Source organism: Oreochromis aureus, linkage group 8 (genome assembly GCF_013358895.1).
Source record: "Oreochromis aureus strain Israel breed Guangdong linkage group 8, ZZ_aureus, whole genome shotgun sequence".
Classification (NCBI taxonomy): domain Eukaryota; kingdom Metazoa; phylum Chordata; class Actinopteri; order Cichliformes; family Cichlidae; genus Oreochromis; species Oreochromis aureus.
The window spans coordinates 7,085,732-7,108,049 of NC_052949.1; the positions used below are offsets into that span (position 1 = coordinate 7,085,732).

Genomic DNA, 22,318 nt, shown 5'->3' on the forward strand with positions numbered 1-22,318 from the left:
CATGCCTACCCTGCCCTGACATTAAAATTATTCTTCATGAATTGTAAAAGTGACCCGTTTCTCCTCCTATGTTATTTAAACTGACTTAGAAGTGACAAATTATAGCTATTAGCTTTATGACTTTTACATTTAAAAAAAAAAACCCAAAAAACATAAATGGCTATTTTGCCCTTCTGGATGATAAAATGGTTTATCACCCAGAAGATAAACCATTCTATCATGGTATTTGAACAGAGTTAAACCCAAGTAGCTTAATAACATGAAAATAACAAAAATAAAAGAAAGAAAAAAGCTCAATTAAATAGAAAATATAAATAGAATAAAATTGTTTTATCTGTTGTACATGCTTTTAGCTTATTTTTTATAAGGATTTTAATGTGGCAGGAGTTAAATAGAGCATGTTTGCATTTCACCATCTAAACATGAGCTCCAACTCAAGTTGATTTCCATTCCTCTGGCGAGATTTCATTTTCACTGTCGACATATTTTTTTATTGTGTCTCATGGTTTCCGGGTTATTTTTTATTTAAGACAACACATTAAAAAAAAAACAAAATCAACATGCAGTAGGTTAACTACTAACCTTAACTAAAGGTAAACAGAAGCGGTAAAACAAACAAAAAAACAAAAAAACAAAACAAACCCAAAGTGGAAGCTGTAGTTTACGAGTAACACTTAAAGACGACATAGTGGTTTTATTGTTGTCGACGCCAGAGGACTTTCTGTTCTCCGTTCTCAGCTCCTGCCCTGCTAAAGACTTTTCATATCACACTCTGCAACTTATAAACTACTCCATCACATAGCCTCACCACCGAAACAATATATTGCCAGTATATTTGGCTTTTTATTGGTTTCAGAAACTCAAAAAAAACATAAACTTCAATCACTCTATACTCCTTTCTTATCCTCTGTAATCAGTCGTATTTGAAAATAAAAGCAAACGTGCGTAAGGAAGTTTCGTGCACATCTACTTTCATTTTCCTTCGTGTCTACAGACACAGCACTGATGTGTGTGTGTCCAAACCGTCAATGCATTTGTGTCTACCAATTTAAAGATTTTAACTGACTGTTTGATCTTTTTTTTCCTTTTCTTTTTTTTTAAATTAGCTACCTTAATGTCTTGCAAACTGCCGAGAAGGTAAAGACTCCCTGAAAAACATTGCTGTAAATCTCCTATCTTCAATTTTCCCAGATTAAAATCAAGAAGTAAAAACAGATTTCGGATAAATAAACTTTTACTTGACAGTAATTAAATTACATTTAAACTAACTGAACTAATTAAACTAATTAAACGACTATTGTTCTACGTTTACTTTAAAATCGCCTAAAGGTTTCATATTAATCTCAAGCATTAAGAGATGGACATAGTTAGAGGAGGAGATTTTTGTTTTTATGCTTTATGTGGTAACTTGACGTCATCTCATGGTGCTGCTGCCTCAGTTTTTTTTATATCATAGACAATTTTTATACACAATTATCCCAAAGAACACATATTAAAACTGAAAACGATGACATAAATCTGCTATGTTTTTACTTTGAGGACTTTCCAGCTGATTAGAAAATGAAATAGGTGTGTCCTTGGGCTCTGCTATAAATGAAGCGCTGGAGGTTTGCTCCATCAGAACACCAGGAGACCTGAGAATTTGCTTCACACTAAGGAAATTTCTACATTTTTCAAAAATGATCAGCAGGATTTTCATCGCTTGCCTGTTTCTCGGGATGTACAGTACGGGCTCCTCGCTAAGTTGCAAATGGATTGTAAAACATCCAGGAAACACAAAGAGTCAATTCAGTCTGTACAACAAAATAGCTTTAGATTTCCTTGATATGATGGTGAGTGCACTTCTTTGCATAATGTTTAATGTGGTATTGATTTAAATAGTTTGATTAGTTCCATGCATGTGATGTGTGTGCGTTTTGTGTGTGATGCAGATTACTAACACCACTAAGGATGCTGAAATTGAGCACAACGTAGCTTTCCCTAATCGACTGTATCGCCAGACGTCCAAAGCAACAGTAAGTCATCCCTAACTTTTTACATAAAGTTGTTTCTTTTTTTGTTGGAAGAACTGAAAGTGTCGTGATGGCAAATCTACAAAAGTTTGTCTTTACCTATATATAGACTATAGCTATTAAAAGGGTCGTAGGGATTCTCTCCCACAGAGCCAAGGGAGTTGTCTATTATCATGACTCTGTCATAACTCCTGTGTATAATTCAAGGACAAAAATACAAAGAACTCATTTTCAACCATTTATTCCTGTGCAAACTAAGATATATCTGGGAAAATTTTCATTGCTGTGTGGATTCATGTTCTTTGACTTTCTAAGCCATCCATCTTCAAGTGTCACAAAAGTATTCCTATAGTAATCTCTTCTTCTTCTTCTTCTTCTTCTTTTTCCAGGCTGAGGATAAACTGGCTTTCACAGTTCAGATTCTGAAGGAGCTGCTTGCCCTGTTTGAGGAGGATCACAGCTCTGCATCATGGGAGGAGAACACAGTGGAGAACTTTCTCAATATAGTCGACAAACAGACTGAAGAGCTTCGCTCCTGTGTAAGTTCACTTTCATTCGTTTTTGTAATTTTACAATGAATTCAGTCTCTATTATGTAAAAGACCTGACAACTGCGAATAAGTTAAAGTGGTGAATGATTTATTTAAATATATTTTGTTTTATTTCTCTTGATTTACTTAGATTGGAAGCCACAGCAATACGACACAGAAGGGGCAACAGCTGTCTTTCAGGAGAGAAAAGTATTTCAAGAGACTCTTAAATAAAATCCTAAAGAAAAATGTAAGCCTGCATTATTTTTACTGAGCCTGTATTTAGATATGACAGATATTTCACCTCTGGTATTTTAATAATAATAATATTGTTTTGTCTGTAGGGTTACAGTGCTGAAGCCTGGGAGAAGATCAGGAACATAACACAAGCCCATCTGAGACAATGTGAATTTCTTATATCTCTGAGAACTGCCCACTGAAAGTTGTCTGTCGGATACATTTTTTTAAAAAGTATTTGTTAATTTATTGTTAAATTATATCTTAGTTGGTTTAATTTATTTATTGTATTTATGATATTTACACTATTATTTATTTTTAATATTTGTGTATTATTCATTTATTTATTTGTTTTGTAAATTTTCATTAAAATAAACTATTTCATATTATTTTATATGTTACATTGAATAATTATTATCTTATTTCACTCATCCCTGATCCCGAGTGGACACTCCACCCTTTTCTGGCTGAGCACCATGGCCTTAGATTTGGAGGTGCTGATTCTCATTCCCACCTCTTCACATTTGGCTGTGCACCATTCCAGTGTGAGCTGGAAGTCATCAGCCGATGAAGCCAATAGAACCACATCATATACGAAATGCAGAGCTGAGATTCAGAGAATACCTAAGTAAAAACCTTCCGCCACTTGGCTACACCTAGAAATTCTCTAAATAAAAACTATGAACAGAATCCGTGACAAGGGCAGCCCTGGTGGAATCCATCACCCACCGAAAACCAGTCCAACTTATTGCCGGCTATGTGGACCAAGCTCCTGAAATGGTTGTATGAGAATCGAATGGCCCATAGCAATGAGCCAAACAGCCCATACTCCTGAAGCACCTTCCACAGGACACTCTGAGGGACATGGTCGAGTGCCTTCTCCAGATCCGCCAAGCCAATGTAGACTGGTTGGGCAAACTCCCATGCATCCTCAAGTATCCTCGAGAGGATAAAGAGCTGGTCCAGTGTTCCATAACCAGGGTGAAAACTGCATTGTCCAAGGTTTGACTAATTGCCACCTCAGAGGTACCACCCCTGATCTCCAGGCATGTCAAGCAAAACAGCCCTACAACATCCAGAGCCTTCAGGAACTTAGGGCGAACCTCATCCACCCAGGGGCCCTGCCACCAAGGAGTTGTTTAACTGGCTCAGTCACGTCATCCCCAGAGATAGATGAGTGGCTCCCTTCATCTCTGACTCTGCCAGTGGGATTAAGGAGGTCCTCGAAGTAATCCTTCCACCACCCAAAAATGTTGTCAGTTGAAGTTAGCAGTGCTCCACCTGCAGTGCAGGTAGAGCATCGCTTTTCTCTCCTGAGTTGCCTGATGGTTTGGTTCAAGGTTCAAGGTAACTTTATTTATACCCATAGGCAAGGTAAATTTGCTTTACAGAAAAATGATAGCATTTGGCATCCCTTCAAAAACACACATACATAATAAAAATATAAACCTCACTGTAGCACATATATAGTAATTTAACGTTTCGAATCAAAAACAAAAACAGTTCTTATTTAATTCAGTGACAGCAACAGGGACAAAGCTGTTTTAAAACGCTTTGTCCTGTATCTTGGAAATAGAAACCTCCGCCCTGACCAAACCATGCGACCAAACAAAAGGATAAAACAGACTCAATAAAAGAACGATAAAACAAAGTTAACATTTTTTGGTCAATATGGAAATGAGCAAGTTTCCTAAGGCAATAAAGGTGCTGGTGACCCTTTTTACAAACTGATTTGCAATTCTGATCAAAGTTCAGTTTTTCATTGATTATGGTCCCAAGATATTTATATGATTGCACTTGCTCTATTTTCTGACCTTTAATTAAAGTGACTCTGTGCCCATTTTGTTGTTTCCTAAAATCAATAACCATATCTTTTGTTTTTGATATGTTCAACTGGAGATAAGACTCCTCACACCACTGAACAAAGTCATCAATGACTGGACCGTGGTTAGTTTCACCCTCTTTCAGTAAGCTGCCAATAACAGAGTCATCTGCATATTTAATGATGGCCCTGTTTTCATATCTGCTCTGACACATGTTTGTATAGAGAATGAATAATAAGGGCGATAAGACACACCCTTGAGGAGAATCTGTGGAGGAGAACACTGGGTCAGACAGAACCCCATTTATTCTCACTCTTTGTGACCTGTCAGTTAAAAAATCTAAAATCCAGCCCACCAGGTTTTTCTTGATTTCAAACTGTTCTAAAAGTCTTTTAATTAAAATATGGGGCTGTATTGTATTAAAAGCCGAAGAAAAATCAATGAAAAGAAGTCTTGCAAAAGTCCCTTTACTCTCTACATGTTTAAGAATCAGATTTAGTAAAGTCAAAAGTGTGTCCTCCACTCCTCTATTGCTGCATTGGATCCAGCTGATGTTCAATCTCTTTCATAATCACATTTCTGATGATTTTTTCAAAGACTTTCATTACAACTGAAGTGAGGGCAACAGGCCTGAAGTCGTTTAGAATTTTTGAACGACTAGATTTAGGGACAGGAACTACAACTGCTTCTTTCCAAAGAGAGGGCACATGTTGTGTTTGCAAGGATTTATTAAAAATAACCTGAAATATAGGACTGAGTTCTTCAGCACAAGATTTAATTAGGCGGCCACTAATATTATCAGGACCCTGGCTATTGTTCACATTAACTGTATGAAAGGCCTTTTTGACATAGCTGAGTTCAATGATAAAGTGCTGAGTATCTCTCAGTTTCTGTTTCAGTTCCAAAATATCCTTGCTAAAATCAGAAGAACTAAAACAAGCATAAAACATATTTAAAGCGTTTGCAAAATCGCTGTCTGAATTAAAACCATCTAAAATGATCTGACTACTGCTCTGAGGATTTTGAAACCCTGCTATGGTTTTCATACAAGTCCAGGCAGACCCAAAATTTTATTGCAGCAAATTTGCTTTCAAGAAGGTTTTTGTAGCTCTGTTTTGCTTTCAAGATCTCGATTTTCAGGTCCTTGGTGGCTGTCTGAAAATCAGTAACAGCCCCCTCTTTTTCCTTAAACAGGATTTGACGCTTTTGGTGACCCGTGGCTTATTGTTAGCGTACACACGCGCTTACGGGGTATAATCATGTCTTTACAAAATACTGCATAAGAGCTAGTAACATCCACCAAAGCGTCAAGATCATCTCCACAATACTGAATAAAAACTTCCCAATCTTAAAACATTCCTGCAAGGTAAGCACAGATTCTTCTGACCATACGTCAACATCCTTAGTCTTTGTCTTCTATCGTTTTAAGACAGTTTTATAGATGGGCAGAAGATGCACACAGTTATGGTCAGCAAATCCCAGAGGAGGAAGCGGGAGGGATTTATAAGCATTCTTCACCGATCCGTACCAAAGGTCCAACATTTTATCCCGTCTGGTAGGACAGGATACATATTGATACAAATTGCCCAAAGTTGATTTCAATTCAATTCAATTCAATTCAATTTTATTTATATAGCGCCAAATCACAACAAAAGTCGCCTCAAGGCGCTTTATATTGTACAGTAGATAGCACAATAATAAATACAGAGAAAAGCCCAACAATCATATGACCCCTATGAGCAAGCACTTTGGCGACAGTGGGAAGGAAAAACTCCTTTTAACAGGAAGAAACCTCCGGCAGAACCAGGCTCAGGGAGGGCGGCCATCTGCTGCGACGGTTGGGGTGAAGAAGGAAAACAGGATAAAGACATGCTGTGGAAGAGAGACAGAGATTAATAACAGATATGATTCGATGCAGAGGGTCTATTAACACATAGTGAGTGAGAAAGGTGAGTGGAAGGAAAAACTCAATGCATCATGGGAATCCCGGCAGCCTCACGTCTATTGCAGCATAACTAAGGGAGGATTCAGGGTCACCTGGTCCAGCCCTAACTATATGCTTTAGCAAAAAGGAAAGTTTTAAGCCTAATCTTGAAAGTAGAGATAGTGTCTGTCTCCTAATCCAAACTGGAAGCTGGTTCCACAGAAGAGGGGCCTGAAAACTGAAGGCTCTGCCTCCCATTCTACTTTTAAATACTCTAGGAACAACAAGTAAGCCTGCAGAGCGAGAGCGAAGTGCTCTAATGGGGTGATATGGTACTACAAGGTCATTAAGATAAGATGGGGCCTGATTATTTAAGACTTTGTATGTGAGGAGCAGGATTTTGAATTCAATTCTGGATTTAACAGGAAGCCAATGAAGGGAAGCCAAAACAGGAGAAATATGCTCTCTTTCTAGTCCCTGTCAGTACCCTTGCTGCAGCATTTTGGATCAGCTGAAGGCTTTTCAGTGAGTTTTAGGACATCCTGATAATAAAGAATTACAGTAGTCCAGCCTGGAAGTAATAAATGCATGAACTAGTTTTTCAGCATCACTCTGAGACAGGATATTTCTAATTTTAGAGATGTTGCGCAAATGGAAGAAAGCAGTCTTACATATTTGTTTAATATGTGCATTGAAGGACATGTCCTGGTCAAAAATGACTCAAGGTTCCTCACAGTGTTACTGGAGGCCGAGGTAATGCCATCCAGAGTAAGAATCTGCTTAGATACCATAGTTCTAAGATTTTCAGGGCCGAGTACAATAACCTCAGTTTTATCTGAATTAAGAAGCAGAAAGTTAGCGGCCATCCAGGTCTTTATGTCTTTAAGACATTCCTGCAGTTTCACTAATTGGTGTGTGTTACCTGGCTTCATGGATAGATAGAGCTGCGTGTCATCTGCATAGCAGTGAAAATTTATGCTATGTCTTCTAATGATGCTGCCTAAGGAAGCATGTATAATGTAAATAGAATTGGTCCTAGCACTGAACCCTGTGGAACTCCATAATTGACCTTAGTGTGTGAAGAGGACTCTCCATTTACTTGAACAAATTGGAGTCTATTAGATAGATATGATACAAACCACTGCAGCACAGTACCTGTAATACCTACAGCATGTTCTAATCGCTCTAATAGGATATTATGGTCAACAGTATCAAACGCAGCACTGAGGTCTAGCAGGACAAGCACAGAGATGAGTCCACTGTCAGAGGCCATAAGAAGATCATTTGTAACCTTCACTAAAGCTGTTTCTGTGCTGTGATGAGCTCTGAAACCTGACTGAAACTCTTCAAATAAGCCATTCCTCTGCAGATGATCTGTTAGCTGTTTGACAACTACTCTTTCAAGGATTTTTGATATGAAAGGAAGGTTGGAGATTGGCCTATAATTAGCTAAGACAGCTGGGTCTAGAGATGGCTTTTTAAGTAAAGGTTTAACTACAGCCACCTTGAAGGCCTGTGGTACATAGCCGATTATTAGAGATAGGTTGATCATATTTAAGATTGAAGAATTAATTAATGGCAGGACTTCTTTGAGCAGTTTTGTAGGAATGGGGTCTAAAAGACACGTTGATGGTTTGGAGGAATTAATTATTGAAGTTAACTCAGAAAGATCAATTGGAGAAAAAGAGTCTAACTTAACACCGATGGTACTAAAAGTAGCTGTAGATAATATTACATCTGTGGGATGATTATTGGTAATTTTTTCTCTAATGATAAAAATTTTATTTGTGAAGAAGTTCATGAGTTAAGAGAGACATGGCTGAAGTCCCCCATTATAAAGTTTGGGGCGTCAGGAGAGAGCGCCTGCAGCTTCTGCACTACGTCTGAGATGATGCCGCAGGTGGAGGCGGGGTGAGCCCTCGGGTGAATGTAAACTATGGTAATAAAAAGTTGTGGAAACTCACGAGGGAGGGCGCAGTGACAGGGATAAAAGTTCAACATCTGGTGTATGGCGTTATTTTCGTGCCACTATTCTGAACGCACGTAAAAAAAAAACATTGAGAGCACGTAAAAAAATTTTTTGCAGGTGCAAGTGTTGCATTTTGAGGAGAAATTTATTTTGAGCGAAAAAAAGCTAAATTTGAGTGAACAAAATTCATTGCTGCGTGCAAAAAATGTATTTCACTGTTTGCTATTATCCATACACACACACAATAGCAGTTCCTCTCGCTCAGTTTTTGCATTTGCGCTTGCTCGCAATGTGTTGCTTGCGCTCTCAACATTTCTGCCCGTGCGCGTTCAACTCTTTCTGTACAGTGTACAGATAGAGTTGAACTGAAATACATTTTCTGCACGCAGCAATGAATTTTGTTCACTCAAATTTAGCTTTTCTTCGCTCAAAATAAATTTCTCCTCAAAATGCAACACTTGCACCTGCAATTTTTTTTTTTTTTTTTTTTTACGTGCGCTCAGAATAGTGGCACAAAAATAACACCATACTGGTGTACAAATACACTCGCTAACAGTTACAGCGCTACAGTAACGTTTGTTCACATACAAGCATACCCTCCTTGGAATTTCCCTGTTACCCGTGCATCCCGATCCCGGCGAAAAGGAGCTCCAATTTTTCCAAATTGACAAATCGGCGTCCTGGTCCTGTTCCGTCAGCCATGTCTCGGAAAAAGATATTACACAGCTGTCCCTGAAGTCTTTCTGGAACCTGACGTTTCCCTGGAGTTCGTCCAGCTTGTTCCTAGGAGACTGAACATTTCCAAGGATAACAGAGGGCAGGGGAAACCGACTGACCTGTTGTCTCCTCAGACGCAATTTAACACCTCCACGTCTCCCTCTTTTTCTCTTCTTCTTGTCACTTGTTCTGTTAGAGTCTCTATGTATAAAATCCGGCATACATGAGGTGAGGTCCTTACCATCATACGGTAAGTTAAGTTGTAAAAGCTCGTCGTGGGAGGAAACAATCCTCAGCTGACTCACGGCCTCACCCACATCATCGAAAACAAGCCAGCACAGTAGAAATCCAACCACAATGAAGAAAAAAGAATCAATGACGTTCTCACTGTTGTGGAGCGTGTGTGACTTTGTAAGAAAACCGTCACTTCTTCAAGGAAAACACATGCCAGCGATAGAAACGAAAAACGATAAAACAATTAAAAAAACTTAGAAACTTAGGACGCAAAGCTCTCATTCACTGCCGGTCGCTGCGTGCGCATGCGCCCATTTGGCAGGCTCTCTTCTAGACAGTCCCAAAGCCTTTTATCATAGCCTCCCCGAACTCTGCCACACCCGAGTTTTTGCTTTAGCCACTGCCAGAGCCTTCCGCTTGGCCTGTTGGTACCCATCAGCTGCTTCCAAAGTCCCACAGGGTAACCGAGCCCGATAAGACTCCTTCCTCAGCTTGGTGGGTCTCTTTCCCTCTGGTGTCCACCATTTGGTTTGGGGGCGGGGGCACCAACCAGTGTAGCGGCTTCGTTAATGGAGGTGCTGAACATGGTCCATTCGGACTCAGTATCCCCAGTTTCCCTCGGAATGCTGTTTAAACTCTGCCGGAGGTACACTGTGTGCTTTTTTATTCTAGTTCTTGAAGAAAAAAATGTTTCTTAAGCCACTTAACTCTGACCTTTGAGACATTCAAGCTTTAAAAAGTAAACAACTCAAGGGATGAACTAGGTTTGTGTCGACACACAAGATTCAAAGAACCTTTTTTTTAAAGTATACTTATGATATACTTGAATATTCTTTTTTGTAAGGGTAAGACTGGTTGTTTGAAACAAAGTGGACTGTAATTACGTTTCACATTGTTTGAATAAACAAATACATTTATTAATATATTCAATATTCAACTCAAGAAATTCCATTTTAGTGTAGCTGCAACTTACTCCTTAAGTTGTATGTCATAATACTCTCACAATGAATTGCATTTTATGTTAATACACTCTGAATGAGGATTTAAGTAATTACTCTTAGATTTACAGTAGAAAACAAAAGAAATAGTATAATCTCAACAACATCACCAATTGCTACATTTGCTGTATTTGAGTACATGAGTACATTGAGTTACCGTAAAAGTAATGTATTTTCATGGAATTTTCCCACAATGACATGTAAATTACAGTACCAAACATCCAGTCATGCAATGATTTAATAATGGAGTGCACCAAGGCAAATACACTCATTCATACATGCGCTCATTCTTCATCCACTTGGCAGCCGCTTTTATTTTCCTCGGTCTGACGACACAGCACCGATATGTTTATGTACACACCGTTCATGCATTTTAAATTCTACATATTTAACCCATAATTGTACATGTTTTGCCTCCATTTTTTAATATAAAACAAACGAAGTAAAAGGGATGTCGACAAATAAGCGTTTACTGAACTGTAGATAAATTCTTAAAAAAATTACAAAGGAGCAATATTATAAACTCCCGTTAAAATAGCCCCAACGTTTCATATAAATGTCAAACATCACACTTTATTGGATATATAACGAACTTCTGTCACACCAACCCTCCTTCTTCGCTACATCCAGATACACATGATACCAAAGGATATTTTAAGATATTGTTCGTAAAATTTGTAAAATTTAAATGATTGTTCATGAATTGTAAATCGCACACGTATCTTGTCATTTGTTGTTTTGTCTGACTAAAGCGTGACAAATTATAGCTATTAGATGTTTAACTTTTACAAAGCCAGCGAGCAAACAAACAAACATAAAACAAAGCAAAACAAAACTAAGGTTGATGTGCATTCGGTCATTTTTAAGGTTGTTATGCCCTTCTGGATGATCAAACGGTTTAGGTTTGGTTTGGGAAAGCCGAAATATCTCAATGACATGAAAATTACAAAAAAAGAAAAAAAAAGCTTTATTAAACGGAAAAGGGTAAAATGTCGCCCTGCGACAGATTGGCGACCTGTCTAGGGTGTACCCTGCCTCTCGCCCTATGATAGCTGGGATAGGCTCCAGCGGCCCCCGCGACCCTGAAAAGGATAAGCGGAAGTGAATGGATGGATGGATGGGTAAAATGGAATAAAAGAGCTGAAAAATTAAAACACAATCAAATGGGGAGAAGTAAAGTAAAATTGCTCAACAAATTCGAAGCATTTTCTTACCTGGTCAGCGATCCTGTCATAGGTTAGGTCAGGGGTCGGCAACCCGCGGCTCCGGAGCCGCATGCGGCTCTTTAGTCCTTATAGTGCGGCTCCGCGTGGTTTGGGAAAATAAATTAGAAGTATTTCGCTGAAGTGTATTTTATTTATGTTAGTTCTTTTAAACTTGTAGTTCTAAATTGGAAGATTATTGTGATATTGAAATATAAATATAAAATTATATTCTATTATTTTTTCCTCGCTCAATATAAGCGTCACACTCGCGGAAGCCGGTATTCCCGCCGAAACGCCGTGCATTTATCGAGACTTTCAAGCCCAGGTAGGCCAATTATGGATCTTCGGATCAACATTATGTCAGCAGCTCCACCGTGAACTATGTTAAAGACAAACACTGCTCACGCCTCACAGATGACAGATGACAGCTTACAGTCCTGCGTAAACTCACTTCGCACAGCACCGATTAGCAGACGCTGTGCGCAGAGGTTCAGGAGCAGAAGTCTCATTGTAAACATACCACGGCAGACCCGACGATGTTTGCATGAAGGCGCTTTTCAGCATCTCTTTATTGAGCACTTTTCACACACGGTTGCTGTACGCATACAGCCGGCTGTAGCTTCGCAGCTCACAGCCCGACACACACCACCACCAACAACAACAACAGCAGAGAGAGCACAGACTTTAAGGCAGCGAGGCGTGATTGCGGGTGCCGCTCAGGTGCGTCCGCCTCCCCTGCAGCGGCGCTGCAGACCACGCCCCCGCCGCACGCATTAACCAGGTAAAATACATATTTAGGCAGAATTTTGCAAATTTTTCTATTTTTCATTTTTCAGCAGCATAGTGCTTTTTTACCAATTATTTTTATTTTATTTTTTAGTCAGGTCAATGCTCCAAAAGCCCAAAGGCGATATAAGGGTGGCGGCTCACAACAGTTTTTGTTTGCTACATGGATCATTTTAGTTCAGCTGGGTGTCTTTGCTTTTGTTATATTTCTTTAAGAGTTCAAAATGTGTTGATTACATAAATAAAATGTAATTTTCTCTGTAGCACTTCAAGGATTTCATAAGCAACACATCTTAGTTGTTCACACAAAGGATAAAAAACAATATATACAGTGTTATCTTCATTTTAGATGTCAAAAAGTATTTGCGGCTCCCAGTGTTTTCTTTTGCGTGGAAACCGGGTCCAAATGGCTCTTTAGGTGTAAAAGGTTGCAGACCCCTGGGTTAGGTGGTGGCGTACAAACTGGATAGACCACCTGTCTATCAGAGGGCTAACACAGAGAAACACTAATAAGCATGAACTAATAACCATGCCTGGACTTTGGGACTTTAGTGTTTTTGACACCGCAGGGTTCAAATCATGTATTACATGTGAGAACAGATGATTCTGTCTACAGATGTGCTGTGTTGTACAGCGTTATTGCATGGGGTATGTGAGATTTGTTATTACTGTTATACGTGCTTTTAGCTTATTTTTATAAGGATTTAATGTGACAGGAGTTACTTAGGGTTCAAGTTTGCATTTCATAATCTAAACATGAGCTCCAACTCAAATTGTGGTCAGCTTGTGGTCAGCGCTGACCACAAGCACAGCAGTGCTGACCACAAGCAATGCTGACCACAGCTTGAGTGGTCAGCTTGTGGTCAACACTGCTGACCACAAGCTGACCACAAGTTCATGTTAAAACACTGGAAAATGACTAAACATGTTAGAAATATTCCAGTGTTAGAAAATCAGCAATGCTGTGTTAGTCATTGTTAATCTTTAAATCTGACTAGGTTACTGTTAAAAATATAACACTGTCAAAAGTGTTCATTTAACACTCAAAAGAGTGGACCTATATATACACACCTTAGTGTCAATTTAACACTGGAGATTTCGTTGTGTACCTGAAGGTTAATCTCGAACATTTCTCTATTTTTATGGAATACTCTCTTAATATGACAGAATTACCCCCAAAAAACAAAATACAAACTGAAAATGATGACATACAGTTTCTTCTAGTTCCATTTTTACTAGTTCTAGTTGATGAAATTCTTGCGAACTGCCGCTATAAATGAAGTGCTGGAGGCTTGCTTAATCAGAACACCAGGAGACCTGAGAGTTTGCGTCACAGGAAGGAAATTTCTACATTTTTCAAAAATGATCAGCAGGATTTTCATCGCTTGCCTGTTTCTCGTGATGTACAGTACGGGCTCTTTGCTTAGTTGCAAATGGATTGTAAAACATCATTTCAGTTTATACAACAGAAAAGCTTTAAGTTTACTTGATGTGATGGTGAGTGCACTTCTTTGCATAATGTTTAATATGGTATTGATTTAAATAGTTTGATTAGTTCCATGTTTATGATGTGTGTGTGTGTGTGTGTGTGCGTTTTGTGTGTGATGCAGATTACTAACACCACTAAGGATGCTGAAATTGAGCACAACGTAGCTTTCCCTAATCAACTGTATCACCAGACGTCCAAAGCAACAGTAAGTCATCCCCAACTTTTTTCATAAAGTTGTTTCTTTTTTTGTTGGAAGAACTGAAAGTGTCGTGATGGCAAATCTACAAAAGTTTGTCTTTACCTATATATAGACTATAGCTATTAAAAGGGTCGTAGGGATTCTCTCCCACAGAGCCAATGGAGTTGTCTCTTATCACGACTCTGTCATAACTCCTGTGTATAAAAATGTATAATTCAAGGACAAAACACAACAACCTTATTTTCAAACATTTGTTCCTGTGCAAACAAAGATTTTCGGTCTCCGGGAACTTTTTCATAGCTGTGTGGATTCTTGTTCTTGACGTTTTAAAGAAGTATTCCCATAGTGATCTCTTCTTCTTCTTCTTCTTCTAGGATGAGGATAAACTGGCTTTCGTAGTTCAGATTCTGAAGGAGGTGTTTGACCTGTTTGAGAAGAATCGCAGCTCTGCACCATGGGAGGAGAACACAGTGGAGAACTTTCTCAATATAGTCAACAAACAGGCTGAAGAGCTTCACTCCTGTGTAAACTCACTTTCATTACAATGAACACTGATATGGCATTTTTTAATTTTACAATGAATTCAGTCTCTATTATATATATTATATATCAGTCTCTGACAAATGTGAATAAGTCAAAGAAGTGAAGGATGTATTCAAATATATTTTGTCCTTTCCTTGTGGTTTATTTAGATTGGAAGCCACAGCAACATGACACAGCTGACGCATTTCAAGAGACTTTCAAATGAAACCTTAAAGGACAATGTAAGTCTGCATTATTTTTACTAAACCTGTATTTCGATATGACAGATATTACACCTCTGGTATTTTAATAATGATAATATTGTTGTGTCTGTATAGGGTTACAGTGCTGAAGCCTGGGAGAAGATCAGGAACATAACAAGCCCATCTGAGACAATGTGCGTTCCTGGTTACATCTCTGGGAACTGCCCACTAAAACTTGTCTGTCGGATAAATTTTAAAAATGTATTTGTATTTTTTTACTTGGTTTAATGTATTTATTGTATTCATAATATTTATACTATTGTTTTTATTTATTTATTTATTTATTAGATTTCTGAAAATTTTCCATGAAATAAACTAGACATTTCTTATTACTTTATATGTTAAAGTCAATAAATATTTTCTTATCTCACAAACTGAGATATGTTGACTTTTCTGTTCCTGAAATTTCCAGAATAAGGGTTATGCACTAATTTTTAATGAGTGCAATCAAACATTAGAAACATTGTCCAGATTTATATAGAAAGACTGGTTTGATTCTTCACAAAAGCTCTGATACCTCATGTGGAGTGAGTATAAGCACCAAGACCACGTTAAAGACTTTCTTTGGTTTTTAAAGTGGTGAGTTGTTCTCACACAAGATTCAAAGAACCCATTTTAAATGGTATATTTAGGCACTTTGTTACTAGCACCTGTCACAACAAAGAAAGAAAGAAAAAATGATTTGTTTGCAGGATTTTTTTAGTCGTATCTAAAAAAAAAAAAATGCCAATGATAACAGTATTTTCCATCAACAAGATGATTTCCAATGAGCTATCATCATCAAAAAACAAACAAACTACTAAACAAAAACCAAGCAAACAATAAGAAACATAAAAAATACAGTACAACCAATGAAAAATGGCGAAAGGAGTTAAAAGTCAATAACCGCTTATGCTGAATTACAAAGGAAATAACAGATAAAGTTGATCATAAAAAACAGACACATTGTTAAACTTTTTTTTTAATTTACAAACTGTGCTTTATGAAAAACTGACATAAGATAAGATAAGATAAGATAAGATAAGATAAGATAAGATAACCTTTATTAGTCCCACAGGTGGGAAATTTGTTTCGTTACAGCAAAAGTGCAAAGTTATGTAGCAGAAATTAGAAAACACTGGAATGCAATAAAATAAAATAAAATACCATATACAATAGAATAAAATAGAATAATATATACAATAGAATAAAATAGAATGCAAATGCTATATACAACTGAGTAAGAAAATACAAAAATACAACTTTGTCAGAGAAAGAATTGCACATATAGCAGTCTTATTGGACATGTGTGGATGTGTGTGTTTGATCAGCTGCAAAAGTCTTTATTGTGGAGTCTGACAACAGTGGGGAGGAAAGACCTGCAATCTCTCCGTCCCACACCGTGGTGCCGCAGCCTGCCGCTGAAGGAGCTGCTCAGTGCTGTCACAGTCTCCTGCATGGGGTGGGAGATGTTGTCCAACAGGGATGACAGCTTAGCCGCCATTCTCCTGTCACTCACCACCTCCACTGGGTCTAGAGGGCATCCTAGAACAGAGCTGGCCCTTCGGATCAGCCTGTTCAGTCTCTTCCTGTCCCCAGCAGAGATGCTGCCGCCCCAGCAGACCACACCATAAAAAGATGGCTGAGGCCACCACAGAGTCATAGAAGGTCTTCAGGAGTGGGCCCTCCACTCCAAACGACCTGAGTCTCCGCAGCAGGTACAGCCTACTCTGCCCTTTCCTGTAGAGGGCGTCTGAGTTATGAGTCCAGTCCAGTTTGTTGTTCAGATGAACACCAAGGTACCTGTAGCTGTCCACAGTCTCAATGTCCATACCTTGGATGTTCAGTGGTTGCAGTGGAGGATGTTTGTGCCTGCAGAAGTCTACCACCAGCTCCTTGGTTTTACTGGCGTTGATCTGGAGGTAGTTAGAGTCAGTCCTCTGTACTCCTTGTCGTCCCCATCAGTGATGAGGCCGACTATTGCAGAGTCATCAGAGAACTTCTGCAGGAAGCACTGGGTGAAGTTGTGGGAGAAGTCTGCAGTGTAGATGGTGAAGAGGAATGGAGCCAGAACCGTTCCCTGTGGGGCCCCGTGCTGCAGACGACCCTGTCCGACACACAGCCCTGAGTCCTCACATACTGTGGTCGGTCGGTGAGGTAGTCCAAAATCCAGGTAGTGAGGTGATGGTCCACTCCTGAGTTCTCCAGCTTGTCCTTCAGGACCGAGGGAAGAATAGTGTTGAAGGCACTGGAGAAATCAAAGAACATGATTTTCACAGTGCTCCCAGCGGTCTCCAGGTGAGCGAGGGAACGATGTAGGAGGTGAATGACGGCATCATCTGCTCCAATGCCAGGTTGGTAGGCAAACTGAAGTGGGTCCAATGATGAGCTCACCAGGTGCCGAAGCTGAGCCAGGACCAGCCGCTCCAGGGTCTTCATCAGGTGGGATGTCAGAGCCACCGGCCTGTAGCTGTTGAGGTCCTTGGGCGTGAAGTCTTTGGCACTGGTACAACACAGGAGGTTTTCCAGAGCTGTGGGACTCTCCCCAGCCTCAGGCTCAGGTTGAAGATGCGCTCCATCACCCCACACAGTTGGTCCGCGCGGGACCTGACGACCTTGAGCTGATGCCATCTGGGCCCGCTGCCTTCTTGGCTTTAATCCTCCTCAGTTCCCTCCTAACCTGGGTGGTTGAGAGAGACAAGCTGGAGCCTTGTGTTGAGTGTGTATTGGATGCTGTTGTCGGGGGTGGGAGGAGAGAGCAGGGTGAATAGAGGAGGTGTGAAGTGTCTGAGGTGTCAGAGGTGGAACAGCAGCAGTGGGGGTGGGTGAGTCTGCAGCCGATGTCGAAGACTGCCTCATGGCTGAATCAAATCTGTTGAAGAAATGATTCAGTTCATTTGCCCACCTCACATCCCTCCCAGGCAGAGAGTTCTGATGCTTGTGGCCCGAGATGGTTCTGAGGCCTCTCAGACTTCACCAACGTTATTTTGCTGAAGCTGGTTCTCCATCTTCTGCCTGTAGCTGTCCTTCCCATTCCTTATCAGTCCCCTCAGCTCTTTCTGCACCCTTTTCAACTTCTTTGTCTTTGGATTTGAAGGCCCTCCTCTTCTGCTTTTTGAGGACAGCTTTAATTTCTGGGGTAATCCAAGGTTTGTTGTTGGAGAAACACCGTACAGTCTTGGTAGGTGCGGTGTTATCCACACAGAAATTAATATAGTCAGTAAATGATACAATTACTCCTCCAGTTTAGACATATTTGAGATTGTGTTTAAAACGCCCTCTGTCTCAATACATATGAAGAATAACGCATGGTGGAATGACCACAAAGTAAAAGTTAGACTGATGCAGTACATGAGCACGATGCCTACACAAATACAGAGTCATGTGTAAAGAACTGAAAAATGGTTGAAAAGTTTTTCCATATTAGGGCATTAAAATAAATAAATACATTCATTAATATAATATAATATAATATAATATAATATAATATAATATAATATAATATAATATAATATAATATAATATAATATAATATAATATAATAAACTGTCTTAATTGTGTCAATTTACTGATTGACTGACAGAAGAGTTACATCTTATATTATGGGTTTTCTTTTAACCCATTAAAGAAGACTTTAATTCCTCTTTTGTGAACTTCCAAGCACTGTGGAGTTTTTCCTTTTTTTGTTTGTTTTGTTTTTGAGAGACGTTATTTTTGAGTTTAATTGGAATCGAAATCTGGTTAAAGGAACTTAAGTTTCCCATTTTGATAATAAAAGTAATATTAACAATAAATTCACTTTGTTTGTAAGAAGATAGACTCTTTTATTTAGTAAAATATATTTTTCAAAATGTTCAGTTTGCTCATTATGAAGACAAAAATTTTCCAAAATCTTGATCAGCATAGAAAAACAATCACAAAAAACGACACAGCTGACGATTTCAAGAGACTTTCAAATGAAACCCTAAAGGACAATGTAAGTCTGCATTATTTGTACTAAACCTGTATTTCGATATGACAGATATTACACCTCTGGTATTTTAATAATGATAATATTGTTGTGTCTGTAGGGTTACAGTGCTGAAGCCTGGGAGGAGATCAGGAACATAACAAGCCCATCTGAGACAATGCGCGTTCCTGGTTACATCTCTGGGAACTGCCCACTAAAACTTGTCTGTCGGATAAATTTTAAAAATGTATTTGTATTTCTTAATTGGTTTAATGTATTTATTGTATTCATAATATTTATACTATTGTTTTTATTTATTTATTTATTAGATTTCTGAAAATTTTCCATGAAATAAACTAGACATATTTCTTATTACTTTATATGTTAAAGTCAATAAATATTTTCTTATCTCACAAACTGAGATATGTTGACTTTTCTGTTCCTGAAATATCCAGAATAAGGGTTATGCACTAATTTTTAATGAGTGCAATCAAAAAATATTGTCCAGATTTATATAAAAAGACCGGTTTGATTCTTCACAAAAGCTCTGATACCTCATGTGGAGTGAGTATGAGCACCAAGACCATGTTAAAGACTTTCTTTGGTTTTTAAAGTGGTGAGTTGTTCTCCAGCTTCCTTGAATATATCTTACATTTTTTTTTTTCTTTCTACACTGTCTATCCATCCGTCTTCTTCCACTTATCCAGGGCCGAGTCGCTGGGCAGCAGTCTAAGCAGAGAAGGCCAGACCTCCCTCTCGCCGCCAACTCTCCCTGAACACCAAGGCATTCCCAAGTCAGCTGAGAGCTATAATCCCTCGGCGTGTCCTGGATCTTCGCTGATGCCTCATTCAATTCAATTCAGTTTTATTTATATAGCACCAAATCACAACAACAGTCACCTCAAGCCGCTTTATATTGTACAGTAGATCCTACAATAATAGATACAGAGAAAAACCCAACAATCCTATGAGCCCCTATGAGCAAGCACTTTGGCGACAGTGGGAAGGAAAAACTCTTTTAACAGGAAGAAATCTCCAGCAGAACCAGGCTCAGGGAGGGGCGGGGCCATCTGCTGCGACAGGTTGGGGTGAAAGAAGGAAAACAGGATAAAGACATGCTGTGGAAGAGATTAATAGCAGGTGCGATTCAATGCAGAGAGGTCTATTAACACATAGTGAGTAGGAGAGGTGACTAGAAAGGGAAAAACTCAATGCATCATGGGAGTCCCCCGGCAGCCTATGTCTATTGCAGCATAACTAAGGGAGGATTCAGGGTCACCTGGTCCAGCCCTAACTATATGCTTTCGCAAAAAGGAACGTTTTAAGCCTGATCTTAAAAGTAGAGATAATGTCTGTCTCCCGAATCCAAACTGGAAGCTGGTTCCACAGAAGAGGGGTCTGAAAACTAAAGGCTCTGCCTCCCGTTCTACTTTTAAATACTCCAGGAACAACAAGTAAGCCTGCAGTGCGAGAGCGAAGTGCTCTAATAGGGTGAAATGGTATTACAAGGTCATTAAGATAAGATGGGGCCTGATTATTCAAGACCTTGTATGTGAGGAGCAGGATTTTGAATTCAATTCTGGATTTAACAGGAAGCCAATGAAGGGAAGCCAATACAGGAGAGATATGCTCTCTTTCTAGTCCCTGTCAGGACTCTTGCTGCAGCATTTTGGATTAATTGAAGGCTTTTCAAGGGAGCTTTTAGGACTTCCTGATAATAATGAATTACTGTAGTCCAGCCTGGAAGTAATAAATGCATGAACTAGTTTTTCAGCATCACTCCGAGGACAGGATATTTCTAATTTTAGAGATGTTGTGCAAATGGAAGAAGGCAGTCTTACATATTTGTTTAATATGTGCATTGAAGGATATGTCTTGGTCAAAAATGACTCCAAGGTTCCTCACAGTGTTACTGGAGGCCAAGGTAATGCCATCCAGAGTAAGAATCTGGTTAGATACCATATTTCTAAGATTTTCAGGGCCGAGTACAATAACCTCAGTTTGATCTGAATTAAGAAGCAGAAAGTTAGCGGCCATCCAGGTCTTTAAGTCTTCAAGACATTCCTGCAGTTTAACTAATTGGTGTGTGTTATCTGGCTTCATAGATAGAGCTGCGTGTCATCAGCATAGCAGTGAAAATGTATACCATGTCTTCTAATGATACTGCCTAAGGGAAGCATGTATAATGTAAACAGAATTGGTCCTATCACTGAACCCTGTGGAACACCATAGTGGACCTTAGTGTGTGAAGAGGACTCTCCATTTACATGCACAAATTGGAGTCTATTAGATAGTCTATTAGATACATATGATACAACCCACTAGAGTTGGATGTCTCGAGACCGGTCTTGGTCTCGAGACGTGGTCTTGGTCTCGTCTTGGTCTCGACGGACTTTTGTCTTGGTCTCGGTCTTGGTCTCGATGGACTTTTGTCTTGGTCTTGTCTTGGTCTCGACGGACTTTTGTCTTGTCTCGGTCTTGGTCTCGCTGTTTCGGGTCTTCCGTTCTCAAATCGACATAGTGTTCGGGAGATTTGGAGTCAACCATCAGCGGAGCGGGGGTGGCTTACTGGGCTTAAGCCGGGTCATTTTTTTCAGAAGCATGGGGCACCGTCGTAAATTCCCCTAATTTTGGTATGATCCGAGCTCAGGCACTAGGCGACTGAGCACAGCACGCATGTGAGCGAGGAGAAGCTGCTGCCTGCGAGTTTGCTGCAGACAGAGGACAGCTTAAGTTTGACCAGGTACCAAAGCAAATCATTCGTACTGAACTAATAATGTAAATATGACAGTGTATCACAAAAGATTGATATCAAACTGATCAGTTGGTTATGTTACTTGCTCTTCGAGTGAATCAACAAATGGATAAATAAAAAGCCGAACAACAATGCTGATTTTTAGAGAGTCTTAGCTTACATTTCATATTTTCAGTTGTTACCCTCCACGGCTAAACAAACTCTCTAAATCGGTTTCAATTGTGTACTGATGAACACAACAATGGACATAAAAGCTTCTTTCAAAGAAAAACTCAGGTAGATGTTATTTTATATATTATGTTTTGTATGTTGTTCAGTATATCTATGCAAAACGAGAAATTTCAATACACAGCAGTATATTCACAGATGAAACCAGATATTTACATACACTTTAGGGAGAAAACATAAAAACTATTTTTACTGTTAAACATTAATTTAGAGTAAACTTTTGTTTTAGATAAATAAATGTTGAAATATCTTTTGAATTAGTTTAATGACAGAAAAAGAGAGACAGAGCTGTGTATTTTATCCCTTTCATCAAATTTAGGAGAACATATACACTAAGTTTATTGTTAATTAATAAGAAAACTCCAGACGATTCCATTCTGAGCTTAAGAAGCTTCTGATAGGTTAGTAGAGTCCATGTGAGTAAATTGGTGGCACACCTGTGGATGCATATAAGGCAAAACACAGAGCCTGTTTCTGTGACATGTGAAAATCAAGAGATG

General features: G+C 39.1%; 2 protein-coding genes across 3 annotated transcripts; both read left to right on the top strand.

Moving 5' to 3' along the window:
* Positions 1-386: 386 nt before the first annotated feature.
* Positions 387-6,304, top strand: LOC120441526 (interferon a3-like). 2 transcript variants are annotated; one of them, XM_039616833.1, is made up of 5 exons: positions 387-1,832; positions 1,932-2,015; positions 2,402-2,551; positions 2,693-2,791; positions 2,886-6,304. In XM_039616833.1, exons 1-5 carry the CDS (start codon positions 1,680-1,682, stop codon positions 2,979-2,981), a joined length of 582 nt encoding a protein of 193 aa, XP_039472767.1. In that variant the 5' UTR covers positions 387-1,679; the 3' UTR covers positions 2,982-6,304. The 2 variants fall into 2 exon arrangements, with proteins under 2 accessions (XP_039472767.1, XP_039472768.1); XM_039616834.1 differs by lacking the exon at positions 1,932-2,015.
* Positions 6,305-13,796: 7,492 nt separating this feature from the next.
* Positions 13,797-19,611, top strand: LOC116330610 (interferon a3-like). Its single transcript, XM_039616771.1, has 6 exons — positions 13,797-13,931; positions 14,045-14,128; positions 14,497-14,646; positions 14,815-14,886; positions 14,983-15,084; positions 19,543-19,611. The coding sequence occupies exons 1-6, from the start codon at positions 13,797-13,799 to the stop codon at positions 19,609-19,611; spliced, it is 612 nt and encodes a 203-aa protein (XP_039472705.1).
* Positions 19,612-22,318: the final 2,707 nt, after the last annotated feature.